This window comes from Ornithodoros turicata, chromosome 8 (genome assembly GCF_037126465.1).
Source record: "Ornithodoros turicata isolate Travis chromosome 8, ASM3712646v1, whole genome shotgun sequence".
Lineage (NCBI taxonomy): Eukaryota > Metazoa > Arthropoda > Arachnida > Ixodida > Argasidae > Ornithodoros > Ornithodoros turicata.
In genome coordinates this window covers 7,840,570-7,855,668 of record NC_088208.1, presented here as the reverse complement: position 1 = coordinate 7,855,668, position 15,099 = coordinate 7,840,570, and the positions used below count along the sequence as shown (strand labels likewise).

Below are 15,099 nucleotides of genomic sequence, written 5' to 3'. Positions count from 1 at the left end.
ACTTTCTTCCGCTTTCAGGAGGCACTGTAACTGAAGTGCGCCGAAACACGACGGCTAATGCAGGCGCGTGTAGGATCCACGCCATTCAATCACGCGTGCATGGAACTCAACTTTTCAAAAAACAATGGAAACTGATGCAATGATGGGACAGGTAGTTCCGTAAACAAAAACTGAGAGGTCAGCCGAAATCAAGAACAACAAAGCACATTTGTTTGCACTTGTTTGCATTTGTTTCTTTGCACATTTGTTGCTCTCGTTCCTAGGACGTTGCACGTTTCTAGCCTTGCATATATCATCCAAAAATATCCAGAGTTTATCCAGAAACGCTCACTGGAGAAGATTTTTTTTAAAAAATCCTGCGTGTGAAAAAGGTATGGTTTGGTCGGTGCGCCAGATGATCTCGACCCCTTCAAGAAATGGAAGAAGAGCCTGGATCGCGTGAAGCGAGAAAGGCCGAGGCTAAAAGCCAACAGGAGCTGTGAGCTCGTCAAGTCACCGAGGTGACTTTTTCTCACAGTTCCCACCACATGTATGTGGAAATAAATAAATTATTATTATTATTATTATTATTATTATTATTAAAAGCCGGTGGGACGTGTGGGATGTGACTACTTAGCAATGAATATAGTCATATTCTATGCTCTAACCAGAGTGCGCTTCTTACTGAAGGGCAAAAAGCGCGCTCGGCTGAACGTAGCAAAAAGTGTAAACTTGTTAAGGAAGCGAAGCTACAATGAAACTAGTTTGTATGGATGTTCATTTGATTTGTAGAAGAGTATATGTTATGTTCTTTATAGTAATGTCCAATATAGCGTATACACTGTAGAAAACTAATGCTGTGAACCACGAAAGGGAGGACAGAAGCGAAATAAATTAGATGAGGACTGCGAGATAGCAGGAAAAAAAAATGAAATGAAAAAGGACGTTTATTAACGTTAACTACAGAAGAGGGAACGATGTCAAGCCGTCAGTGTTGCCAAAATGTTGCTGTTTGTTGCCCGCTGCTGTCTTTGTCCATGATTGAAGTTGTATACGGGTCTTGTTCATGTGCGGGTGTATGTGTGTAGCGCAGAATAAATTACGTGGTCTTGGTTTGTCATTGGGTCGAAGTATGTTAGTGAATAGCCACTGTACGACGAAGATGTATCTGCATGTATATCTATATTTCTTACGACGGCACCGCATCTGAAATCGCTACCCTCTGTTCACGATCTCCCGCGCGCTGTTACCAACTAAGTTAGATGCAAGAGCCCTTACCCCATAAACTGGAACCAAAAAGAGAATACAACATATAGAGTAGTGTTCTAGACGACTTCCGTGACACCGGCCTCCCAGAAAAAGAATCCTTCGCTGCACATCTCATTCATGATTACAAGTGAAAGGGATAAAAAAAAGAAAAGAAAAAGAGCTTAATTCGAGTCAGGGTGAAGGCTGCGTGCTTATTTTGTCATAATATTTTCACCAAAGTATGATGCTGTCGTTCCTGCCAACAATTACTCGTGCATGCGCTGCTCGGCAGCCGCTTTTCCACTGCATCTTCACCAGAGGTTGGCATACCTACGCATTGGCGCGCCACCTGTCGCCGTCTTCCGCGTCCGTCCCGCCTCAAGGCGCGTCCCTCTTACACCAGGCATACGATATATCTAGCCACCATAGTCGGGGTACAACCCTTTCTAGCTACCGTAGCATGCTGTCGCCCGCCCGATGTTGTCTGAGGGCGCTTTTGTAGCGCTTGCTTCGCGAATATGCTTTGACCGCAAGAGCTTCTTCTGTGTGCCACTGTAACTTTTCTATGTGTAGCAAAATATTGACAAGTTAATTTGAAGTCAATAATTGACACGGACTATTGAAACTCCCGCTAGGGCGCCACCGTCCGTGGCAGTGGAAATCTGTCATGCGGTTCCTCCCGCCGTTTCTCCGTCGAGTTGTCGTGCCGGTGAGAAAGTTGGCCGTTTTTGTGTCGAGAAATCATCGTATGCGGTTACCGCTTAACATACTGAACATGCAAACCACGACCATTCTGGGTGCTTGAATATCAATTGTTGTAGAATGATTATAACCCGTGGCTTTACGTCGCGACACAACTGATCTTCATGAATTGATGTGGATACTAGAGACGAAGTACATAACTTACAGTATGGTGGCTGCATCCGCTATCGTCACAGCATCCACTGCTCGAAAGAAAATAGCACAAGGTACATGAGTGAAATATATTGAGCGTCTCTGTTGTGAATTCTATATACAGTGTGTGTGTGTGTGTGTGTGTTGATCAAGCAACCCCACATATACGCACGGAACATGTCGCCTGCCTTACGTACGAACTTCTGCTGGGGCATGTGGACGCAGTTATGAGCGTTCAAAACGTGGTAGCGAAACGCTGCTTGGGAAAAAAAAGTATGGCCACGCAGACTCTGCTCTCCATGCGTTTCGAATGCGGCACGGCGGTCTAAGCACAGTTGCGTCCAGCTGCCACTGAGGGTGCCACCGGTTCAGAAACCGAAATAAAACCCCAAATGAATGTTGTTTCGGTTTCTGCACCGTTAGCGTCCATAGGGGCACCCACACACAGATCACCTGAAAGTGTCATGTTTGCATCCGTATAGTCCATTCAGTAGCACTGAGAGCTAAGATTGTGTGGCTATATTTTTGCTACGATGAGGTTTGTTGCCACGATTTTTTTGTTGGTACCGTTCGTCATCGAAATAAATGCGCCATCGCGCGCTACCAGAAGCTCCTACTGTAAGCAGGCAACGCGTTATATGCGTAATAAATGTGGGGATACTTTATCCGCAATGACCCCGTATTTTCTACGTTTTGTAAGAGCACTGAGGAAAAAAACGGTAATGTTTGACCTAAGAAGTTGGGGATAATGGTGCCCGAGCGTTTCTTGTTAAAAGGACCGTAAACAGGTATAAAAGGTATTTTCTCTGCGTTATATTATTGCAACTTCAGCAGTGAAAGCTAATTGCAATTAATAGCGCTCCAAACCAAAAGGGCGCTTGCATAGGGATGAAATATTCGCTGCACTCTTTCGATTTTTAGATCCGCCCTGCGCTCTAACTTTTCGTCATTTTGACGTGGCGCTTTCTTCACCAATTACGGTCAAGGGTTGCACGTATGATTTTATTTCACTTGCGGAAATGACTTAGATGAATATGAATCTTATTCTATTCGAAATCTAAAGAGTTACAGCCTCAAACTGCAAAAGAAATGCTTTCAATTTAGATATCACACGCGCGCTACGTTTTCCGCGCAATGGCACGCAGCACGCCGCGAGCGCGAATGAATATCCGGCGCTACAGTTCCGGAACCTTATGGCATATTCGGGTGGTCATTTCATAGCAACACTGTCTAGCGCTCGGAAACTGGTCTGTGTCCGAGCTGCATCACGTGACCGTTGCCATTCGAACACGAGTGCAAGGAATCTAGCGGTTTTGGTCACTTTAATCACGCTGGGGGCACCGCGGTCGCCCGTGATCGGGTTCCGTCGTCTCCTAAACCCAGGTGGGTCAAGCTGCCGCTAAACCCGCGTCAAACAGCGGAGGCTGCCATCTTGTGGAGCGCAGTTGCCAGACCCGGAAACTTGAAGTTGGCTGTTTACGGCGGTATGATTCTATGGCTTTATATTATTTGTTATAAGGTGTCTAAATAAAGGATATGTTTGGGAAATGATCAAATATACGTGTATAAATGAGAAATGAAATCATTTTGTTTGTCATTGCTTAATATGAGCGATGGCACGAGCGAGAAGGTCCACGATGTCTGCAGCGATGTAGTTGAATTCTGCATTGGCCAAGCTCACAAATTCGTTCATCAGTCCCAGGGGTCCGTCCGGAACCGTTATGCAGACGTTCTTGTAACGGGCGTAAATTCGACGCACCATCTCCTGCAGCGGCCCCGGCGAGATCTCTCCTATATTGCCAAAGCCTACCATGTCTGCCTACCATCTGCTATTGTCAAAGCCTACCATGTCAAAGCAGTGATGACGAGCTCGCTGCGGGGACTTCTGTTGAAACATTCCTTCTCCACTTCTTCCCAAGAAGCGTGGGTGTGGGAACAATTTTGTAAAGAGTGGTAGCTGAACATCTTCACGTATTGATGGCGCGAGCGCGGTGCGCGCTGCCTTTATACAGATAAACGCGCGCGCGCGCAAAGCAAGGAGAGTGAAACCGAAACTCAGAAGCCACCCGTCGCCGCTAGGAGCGCGCGCGCGCAGCGGAGAGCCGAAACCGCCCGCGGGCGGGCGGCGCGGAGGGCGCTAGGAGCGCGCGCACGCATGCGCAGTCGGGTAGAGCAGAGGGCGCTAGGAGCGCGCGCGCATCCATAGCTGCCGCGGCGCGTCGCCTCAGTCAGTTTCTCTCTGGCTGTCGCGGAAAGCAGACGTTAGCTCGGGTGGTCCGCACTCGCTCAGTTTCTGCCTGGCTGATGAGCAGTCGCCGCGGGGGAAAAGGTGAGTGATTTGACCGCGCTCGTGTTAAACCTTTTCTCGCATGTTTAGACTTGTTTTGCGGTGAACAAGCCTTTTGACGCACGTTTAGCGATGTGTGCCCAGTGGTTCCCACCTTGTGTTAGCTGCATAGTGTTGTGACGCTGTGGTTAGGCCTAAGCGATCGCCCCCCGTAAGCCTTTTTCCCCGATGTGTACTGTTTCCTCCATGCTGTTTTAGCAGTAGCGGTTAGACCTTTTCTCTCGCATGCCTAGACTTGTTTAGCAGTGCTGCCATTTTTACCTGCCGCTAGTATCTTGTTCTGTCTTTCTCGTCTAGAGCTATGATGGTGGCGCCATCTGGTGTGATGCCTCGCAACTAAGTGGCCACCTGTCGTCGATCTCTGCAACTGCTGGGTGCCAACTACCAACGTGGCGGGCGCTGGTCACCCCGGTGCCGTTTCTTCGCCGCGGCATCGTTGATTTTCGAATAAATTGTTTCTCTCCACTCTATTTCGATCTTTTTATTTTATTTTCTGCCTGTTTTTTTATTTTTTATCAGCTCAAGTAGCCCACAACTCACACAGTGGTCTGGACACGTCTTAGATGCACCCCAATTAGTGTAATGACTCCCTGGAGGGTCCTGATTACTGTGGGGGGTCCCAATTAGCTCTAATTGCTCATTAATGGCGTCCAGGCCACTGTGTGAGTTGTGGGCCAGTTGAGCTGGTAATATACTACTAGGACCACGTCGTGCCGGCTGACCTCGGAACCATGACTACTTCCCAGATTCACGAGAACCCTCAGTTTTCGGAGAGAGGGTGGTAGTGTACATCGCAGGGTATATTGCACGTTACCTACAAGGGTACCTGAAATGTGAGACATGTGTCCCAATGCTAACCGTGTCAGATCCAAGGCCATATCACTCTTTGATACTACGAAGACTGCAAGGTGAAGCTGTCTTTCCGTCACAAGACGTTATTGCAGTTTGTCGAAAATCAGAAAGAGTTCTCCGTGGGGCGCTAAATGAGAAGGGACAGCCGTCGAGCATACTGTTGAGCATACGTCGAGCATACTGCGTGAACTGCTTCCTCGTGTGCTTGAACCCTTTTTTGAAAGTCAAGTGTTTCAATCACTCCGGCAACAACATATGCTTGATCAGGGTCCACTGGAAAATCATTACTATCACATCGTGAAGAGTATAGCACAAAAATACCTCGAGGTACAATTACATCATGCAAGCAGACAAGCCACTGCTGACTTGCATAGACAGCGCTGCAGGCAGCTTTTCACAAAGTTAACACAGTTTAAGGGGGAGTACTTGAAGTGTTTTGTTTGTTGCAAGAAGCATTGCATTGAGCAGGTACTCAGTATCACGGTTACGACCAGAGTTCGAGGTAACTCGTTACCGTAACAAAGTTCCTTTTTTTGGCAACTTGTAACTTAACTCGGTACTTTTGTGCCGTGGTAACTTTCAGAGGAACTCGTTTCTTTTTCAGGTAACTTTGCCAGAGTAACTTAAGTTAAGTACCAAGTTACTTTTAATTCACTTTTCACTCACGTCCACATATTTTCTTGATTTCTCTGCGGTTCATTTATGCCATTTTTTACCATTTCGTGATGCTCAATCAATGACAGTATTCTATTCAGGGAGTAAGAACTCCTGGCATTGAAATGAAGCTGGCCCGTTGTGTGCCCACAGGGAGCAAGATGCAAAGCGTTCGAATGGACCCCTACCAGAGACACGTCATCATAATGTTGGTACACAGAGACAAATCTGAAGGGGTGGGCTGGGTTCCACGAATGGGAACTTGTTTGCTGCCTCCTACTGGAAGAAAAATAGGACAGAAGGTCGCATCCCTTGCAGGGACCATCATAACATCATCAAGACGGAGGCTTTCGGGGTTGACCTTGTTCACCTCTAGCTTCGAGTGTAGTTCAACTTTACCAAATTTGTAGCGGCGTCGAACACTATGACGTCATTTGTTTACAAAAAGGGGGAGGTCTATTGTTGGACACAAATGAAAGCGACCTAGTCGTATTGTACTTCTCCGCAGGTAACTCAAGGTCTAGCTCAACTGCTTACGCGCGCTGCTAATTACCTAACACTATTACCAAATATTATTTACCTATTTTTTGTTCAAAGTAAGGTAAGTGTAAGTAACTCAGTAACTGCAAGTTACATTTCACGCTGAAGAACATAATTATTAACAGTTATATTTTTCACAGGGTAACTGAATTTGTAACGATTTATTTATGACGGGCACTTTCTCGATCTATGGTTAAGACCACTTCACAGGTTATTACTGTAACACACTCTGTTCTACTACAGTAATGTATATATTATATAGAGCATCCTTTCATTGTTTTATACACTCTTAAAAATGAACTTCACCGCACAGCACGCTCCTAGCCAACCATTATCTCGAATGATACCGTTATCTGTCCTGATTTGTTGAAAACTGGAGGCGTACGCCTTTTTTGTGACAATTATGAACAGCATAAGTGTCACAAAAAAGGCGTACGCCTCCCGTTTTCAACAAATCGGGGCAGATAACAATATCATTCGAGATAATGGTTGGCTAGGAGCGTGCTATGCGGTGAAACTCATTTTTAAGAGTGTAGTTTGTAAATATTTCACCCACTTGCCCTTGGGTCATGTTGCCTTGTATATAGTGATACAATACAAACTTCACATAGTGTATGTCAAGAGCAAACGTTGGCTCATGTAAATAGTTTGTTGCTGCTTTTTGTTCTGGGGCTCCCCAGCACTGTTCCTTTAACCTGCGTCAGTAAATACTTCATTTAGTAACTACTGGACTACCAACTTGTCTCTCAAACTTCCTAACCAAGGTTTCGGGAACACCATGTCATGGTAAAACCCGGTAAAGCGATAAACTACTGCGGCTGCCCAACTGACTGAAGTAGGGGACGTTTTTTTTTCTTTTTGTGGACACTTCACATTCAGTTTAGGTAAAACAAAAAGATGACATACATTCACAACAAGTTTTATTTATCAACGGGCAGCCGGTACCGCGAAAATATTGCGAAGGAATTAGCCGCTGTACGCAACACTTCACCGTGTACTATGAGGTCACATCCATGAGGATCATGTTTAACTGTTGCTGCATTCGATCAAACTTGTCAGTACGATCAAAACATGCTTTTGAATCCAATCACAGAAGCAAAAGTGACATTGTTTACAAACGTGTTCACCGGCGATCATGTGCGCCGCCATTTTACTGATCATGTGAGTGATGACGTTTGCGTAAACGTCAGGCCTGAACCGTCCCACAGTTCTTTGCGCAGGGTTGCACGCTCTTTTCAATGGGAAGGGATACGACAGGGCTCCCCTGTGCTGACTGCACAGCGTGTGCAGACAATTGCCGCAGAGGGATAAATCTGGATGGCAGATTTTTCAATGATGGCAACAATCGTCCCACAAGATGGCGATCCCAGTGGTTTTACGCTGGGAATAGGCTGAAATACATGGCAAGATGGCCACTTTGACCCACCTGGCTAAACCACGTGAATGTGGATGTGCGGGCCAATTAGAGCACGCGCCACCGTTGCAGTGCCGATGTGACGGATAGTTGGGCAACCCGCTGCTCCATCGTTTCGAAACCGAGAGAAAAAAGTACTAGCTGGCAAATTTGTGGCGCTCGCAAAGCGCCACGCGAACATGCGATATTGCTTCGCTTTGACCAAGCGAACATGACTGCTCGGGATCTGGCAAAGAAAGTTGCCACGAAATGGCCACCCCAATTCGCCATTAGGTACGTGCTATATATAGGTTCGCGTTGGGTCATCTTCGTCATCTTCGAACGGTTCCGACGACTGCGCCGCCGTACTTTGGCTTCAGCCACGCGGCATCGCGTCAACAGCTCGCGTGGCACAGTGGTTAGCGTACTGGTCATGTGGGAGGTGCCCATGACTGGGAGGTGCCCGGGCTCGAATCTCGTCATATGATAGGAGCCCAAGTGTTGATGTTTGCGCTAGCCGTTAGATATTGTAGACGTCATGACGCTGAATTTCGGAACCACGGCTATGAAAATGTCCCAATCCTTTTTAGTAGGGGCGGCCGAAGATAAAATAATTCAGAAAAGGCAACACGTGTGGAAGACGATCGAAAACGAGATTACAGGGCCCGGCTGAAGGCCTCGCGTGGAAATTCGTTGCACCCGGCCTCGCCCTTGAAGCTGTCGACTAACAACAAGAACAACCTTATTACTCCGTACCTATTACTTAGTACTCCGCAAGCTGCTGCACTAGAGGAAGGCAATCAACCTACACTGCATGAGCTCCAAACAAAGGAGGTCATCAAATTACACCTGCGTCGCCAAGCGCGTCACACGGCTCACCCCCTGGCATACTTAAATGTAACCCGACCTAACTCTGGCTTTGGCACAGTAGTCGGAAACCTCCAGCAACACATCCCAACTGGATACGAGAAAGACAGGCGGCCAAACACGCCTCCTCGGAGAGAGCGCGTGCCACCTCCAGCATGCACCACTATCCCTGGCATTACCAAAAAGAGCAACATGCCTCCTGAAGTTGTTAGGCAGCTTGCGCTTGACGTGGAAACAGAGCTAGGAGAGCGCAATACCCCCGTGTATACTGACGGTTCCGTGTCTGTGGATGGGGCTTCCTCGGCCGTCTATGACCCCCGTAATGCCGAAACTTTACAGGGTAAGCTAAGCCACAAGACTTCGTCCACGGCTGCGGAGCTTCACGGGATATTCTCGGCGCTGAAGCACATGGGGACTCACCGGCCGCACACGTGGGTTCTTTTTACTGACTCCCGATCTGCCATACAAACACTAGAGTCAAACAAGGAGACCACCAATGACGCCATGCGGAGCAAAATTACCAAGACATACGGTATACTCAGACGAGACGGACATCAGGTATCCATCCAATGGATCCCCAGCCACTGCAAAATTCCTGGAAACGAGAAGGCGGACGAGGTTGCAAGAGAAGCCCACTCCCTGACATGTAGGGAAAACATACCACTGACTAAAGACGACATCAAAAGGGCAGCAAAGCGAACGTAAGATGTGGAGATGAAGAAGCTCCTAGTCAATCTACACTGGAGACACCCCAGGCTTGGCGCCCTCGATGGTCCATATAAATCACAGGCTGTAGATACATGAGGCGGACCGACGCAGCACTAATTCATGGACTCCGACTTGGTACTGCTTTCACAAGAGCTTATATGTATCGACGACCCTACATTAAGACAATGCCAAACAAGCGAAGACGACATCCATATACTACTGCACTGCACGAAATATGAGGACGATTGAAAGACCCTCGAAAAGCGTCTCTCCACACTGGACAGCCGGCCATTTACCATTGCAAAGATTCTGGGTGCATGGTCTATAGACGACAATTGCCGCAAGGCGGCAGGCAGGCTACCTGCTACAATTCATCAAGACCGCAAAGCTGCGTGACCTGTGACACGTGCTTCCGCGCATCTTGATTGATTGATTGATTTTTAAAAGAAAAAAAAATGGAGACGCGCGCATCTTCATTTCCCTGTGTCTGTTTTTTTATGTGTGTGTGTGAATGTGTGTGATTTTTTTGTCCGGGTGAACCTTTCCTTTTTCTTTTCTTTTTTGAAGAATAGCAAGCCAGATATTGGCTGACCTCTCTCAACACTTAAAAACAACAACAACAACAACCTTATTTTATGATATAATGATTTCATGGTTCTACCGCAGCAGGGGACATAGAGTATTGGTCGTGGTGCACATTTCTTTGTTTCCTATCGTTGACATGGTCCGTGTGGATACCCAGTCAATGAGTTCTATAGGTCAGCCCACCTTCACTTGGCCTTTTTTTTTATTCTCACGTTTTATATACCCGCTTGGTGATATGTGGCGTCAACAATGGTAATCTTTCACTTTCTAGACAAGAGCTTTTTATTCAGCGCAAAATTTTTCATATATTGTAGTTGCTTTCTAAGACCTCACCCGGAAACTTTTCAACATTCAGCGAGAATGTTTAATGTAACAAATTTTTGCGAAATATATATGTGATAAACATCACCTTAGCGTAAAAAATCGATGCACCTTTGTATAAAAATGTAACGTACAATTTAGAATGAAAATGTGCTGATATTCTTTTGTTGCAAACACTTCACAGGTGAAATTGTCGTGATAGCCCGCTCGTAGTGGGAAATATTTTGCGTCGAGCCCCAAATTGTTCAGGTGTGTCAATGACGGAATTGTGTTTTTGCGTTTTGCGCGTGTTTTTGCGCGTGTTTTCGCAGAAAATTTGTGGTATATGCTCTTTGTCGCATTGTTAGAAATCACCTTTGCGTAATAAAATTGTTTCAGTATTTGACCCATATGCTTTGCCGTCGAGCTCCTAATTCTTGCTGTCCGTTGTTCTTACTCACCGTGTGTTCTATGTGAACCACATGCGAAATCAATGACATATCTTCGCTGTCTGTATTGTGTAATGCAGTTTAGAAACGTTTGGTGGCCCGCCGCAGTTAATAACGTTCTTCAGTTTCAAAAGAATCTTTCTTGGGGTGTCATCATGAGTGTGCAAGGAAGTCTCTAGCTGAAATGCCGTGATAAATATGCAACATCGACTCTGCAATGCCGATCATTACGATTAAGTTGCTGGCAAAGTTGACAAATGAAACCATACTCATTCTTTCAATTGTGCGTTTCTTTATATCGGTATACTACAGTCATTCAGATAGTCGTCCAAGCTTGTAATCTTCCTCAGGCCATCCTTGGAACGCTGAACAATGTATTGAGATGGTTATATAACGTACTTGCTTACAAACTGGAGGTAATTGATTATGCCTATGCTGTAAACCATTAATGAGAATTTAAGCTTGATGTGTTCCCAGCATTACGGTTTCAGAATGTTTAGAAGAGTTATCGTGAAATTTTCAAGTATTTGTCTTCATTAAAAAATTTAAGTCTGCGTTTTGTGCGGCTACTTGTATATTGTGCTTTGATATACGCGTCACTCATAAAAGACAAGGTCAGCACAAGGAACTGCGCTTTCCAAACGACGTCGTACCAAAGAAATATTCACATGCTGTGTTTCCGGCCTCGCAATAACATAGTAACATAGCAACTGTTTGCTAATCTACGATGCACAGAGAACGGAGTCAAAGAAGCCAAGCCAAGAGCCCATGCCAAGCCAAAGACAGATAAACCTTGGGCAGTGACGTCGGTGCGCCCATGCGCAGGGTTTGCGGCGGTCTGACGGGCGGGCGGGGAAACTAAAAAAAAAAAAATGTTTTCTGAAAATCTACAAACAGTTAGACCAAGATATTTCGCACACATATTCAGTGTTCACTAATGAACACACAGCGCGAGAGTCGCTCACTTCTGCGGCACTTCAAAATCGGCATATCTGATCTTTAACGTTAAAGTCTCATGCACATGCTCCAGGACTCGATATTTCGTTTAAAACGTGTGGTCATCTTACTTGAAGGTAGATCGAGACCCTAATCATGGAACACAATATCGTTCCTTCGTAACTACTTTTATGCTGTTATCACACTGAGGGACCGGCTACTCACACTGCGAAGTCGCCACAAGAAGCCACGACAATGAAAACCACGAATAAAACGAGAGTGATCCTCATGATGTCGCCTGCTTGACTCTCTTTTCACCCGTACGACTGTCGAGGTTTATATACGACGCTGGCTGACATTTTACCAGCGGAGTTTAACGACTTTTAATACTGGTCTTGATCACGCGGGAGACATTCAACAGAATGATCCATCACGATGACAGTGGAGTTATGAACCCCTCAGACGTCAATGTGTTCGTCTTGAGACAATAACTCGATGTTCGTAACGTCTGCGTGGGTTCGTAACATCACCATCTCACAATAAAATTGCTTTTGTTATGGAAAAAAAAGAAGGGGGAAATTAGCCTGCGCTACTGCGCCACGCTATTCCCAGCAAAAAGAAAAAAAAGAGAAGACAACATATGTGAGTCGCCCTTAAAGCGATTTCTAAACGATGATTCACTCGAGCACATGCGGATATATGCGAGCCGCCATGTTGCAATGTGTGGAGAAAAGGTACACTTGGAATTGGAAGAGCAAGAAAAATATGAAGAAAAGGTACACCTGCCGCGGTGTCTGTAGATACACCGCACTAAATAGAGAAAACGTAAAACGCCGTCTGGTCACAAATTGTTGCTGTTGTCTCTCTGCGTAACCTTTTATTCCACCTCACCCTACGGAAGGCGTACTCGAAAGCAAGTTCAGCCGATTAGGAGAACCACACTGGATATGCTTTCCTGCAGAGCCGATACTTGTTCAGCCTAACCGCACGAGATGAAGTGCTACCCCTACAGGGGGCTGTTAGAGTCCAAGGAAGCTCAATTAATTTTCCGCACTCTGACCCCCCTGCGGATCCTCCTCTGGGCAAGAAAGCCAGATTCGTTGCAGTGCGGACAGGCATTGACGAACACCGTAAGGTAAACCTCAGTAAACTGTGTTGTGTTCACGTTAGGCGCAGGGCGCCGGACGGCTGAGGGTCGAAAGAAAGCGACTATCCACAAATGTAGGGTGTTCTCACCGATTTCTTCGCTCTCTTTTACAAGTAATAATGCTTTAGTTGTTGGACATTTTGCGGGCTAGGTTGCGGGCATTCCGGTAGCAATCGCGCTCTATGGCACGGCAGGCATGACATACAACATGCACTTAGTAACGCACTTCTTTCAATCATCATCATCATCATCATCATCATCAACAACACATTGAGTAACACATTGTGGGTGAAGATCCGACTGCCTCTCCGGGCATATTCGATTTTTTTTTTTGAAAATTTCAATGGTGTTTTCACAAGGACGTGTCATGAAACACGACACGTTGAGTCACGAATCGCGTACGGCTGGCGCAAATAGAATGGACTGCCTGCATTTTGTCGTAACAGATCAGTATTTACTGTTCGCTCGCAGGCATGTAAGTTGTTGTAAGACTTGTAAGCTCCTTCACCCTGTCACATTGGGGGTGAAGGAAAGACGGGCCTTCGGAGACATGCAATGAACAAAATAGGGGAAAAAAATGGTGTTCCTTCACGAATTTTTTGGGGGGCGATCCCTCGTACGGATCTTTGTTCCGAAAACGGCTCCGGCATCAGGTGACCGAAGGGACCAGATGTACTCACTGGGACAACTTCGTAGCTTTTATAATTAAAAACTTAATTATTGAAAGTTAATTAGGAAATTGTCTTAGGAGTGTGCTAATGCCCTCCTAAGGAGTGCCCTTCAGCATATGCTTTATCGCAATTGATTCCATTTGGAAAAAGAGATATGTATATTTAAAAAAAAATATGTTCGCATTTAGCTGGGACACCCTGCCTAGCGAATATGCGCCAAGTGTATAGGTCATTTTCGTAAGGGATACTGGGATAGTCTCTCTTGTGATTTGAGAGCGGATTTTTATGCACTAATAAGGGGCGCTCCTGACCGCATGGCATGCGACGCTCTAGTCATCATCGCAGATGACATCGCTTTGGCTCATGACGAGCTAAGGAAGCGGGGCGCACACCTTTTTATGCATCAACCTTCCTTCCAATCGGAGCATGAAACGATACGATTCTGAAGGTTGGTTGGCTTAGAACGATTTATGCGAGAAATAGCGCTGCCTAAAAGTTCGCTCTCTATACTCATGATGAAATCAAATCAAGGAATGGATATGTTAGACTCTGTTGTCGTCCCTCTGTTGGCACGAAAGCCTCTGCAGTTTTATCATCGGATGTATACTCTTAAGAATGAACTTCACCGCATAGCACGCTTAGCCAACCATCATCCTGAATGACAACGTTATCACCCCTGATTTGTTGAAAACGGGAGGCGAAGCCTATCTTGTGTACATTATGCACAGCACAGAATGGGCTCCGCCTCCCGTTTTCATCAGGGGCGAGAACGTTGTCATTCGAGATGAAGGTTCGCTAGGAGCGTGCTATGCGATGAAGTTCATTTCTAAGAGTGTAAGCGCCGCATACGTGTCCAGGAGGTATTCGGCGTGATTCACAAGTTCAGACGTCACACAAGTTAACGTTACATCGTGTAATGAGTCAGGTGGTGCCTCGACGTTTGCCCTTAGAACCCAACTGGTATAGACATCATAGGAGATATTTCAGATGTCTTCTGGTAATTTGCCCCTTGTTAGTGACACCCCCCGTACGAAAATTCCTGAATCCGAAACCAATCAGGTTTCTTCGGTCAGACCTTCCGGACTGAACACAAAATTGGGCGGGAATGACGATCAGGAATTACTCAGGAACGGCGTATCAGGATTTATTCCGGCAGTTGGTTCCGGGACTGAATGGATCTTTAACAAGAAACTGATTGTAACTGGAACAAGGTCCTGATTTGTCTGGTCACACCCGGATATGCGCCTGATAGAACACGGGATGATTCCTGAACGAAAACGGAAAGCGTCTGAATAAAATCGGAATAAATGCTGAATCCATGGCGGTGGATGCTTCCGCTTGCTATTAATCGTTATTGCGACGGATTTATGTGAATCCAGCAAATAATATGATTAGACCAGCAAGACATCATGCAGGATTAGTGTGAAACCTGAAGTCGGGCTACTTGACAAAACGCCCTTGTGATGCTTTCGCATAATATATGCGTGAGTGAAATAAGAAGTGAAGTTTTAGTCAACAGATTTATTTCC

General features: G+C 46.0%; 1 protein-coding gene across 1 annotated transcript in view; it reads right to left on the bottom strand.

Annotated features, from left to right (window-relative positions):
• LOC135366443 (cytochrome P450 3A12-like) overlaps positions 1-12,078 on the bottom strand; it is a 63,798-nt gene extending 51,720 nt beyond the window's left edge. The window contains exon 1 of the mRNA XM_064599143.1: positions 11,978-12,078. Within this exon, the coding sequence (XP_064455213.1) occupies positions 11,978-12,042 (65 nt within the window). The 5' untranslated portion in view covers positions 12,043-12,078. The remainder of the gene's footprint in view (positions 1-11,977) is intronic.
• Positions 12,079-15,099: the final 3,021 nt, after the last annotated feature.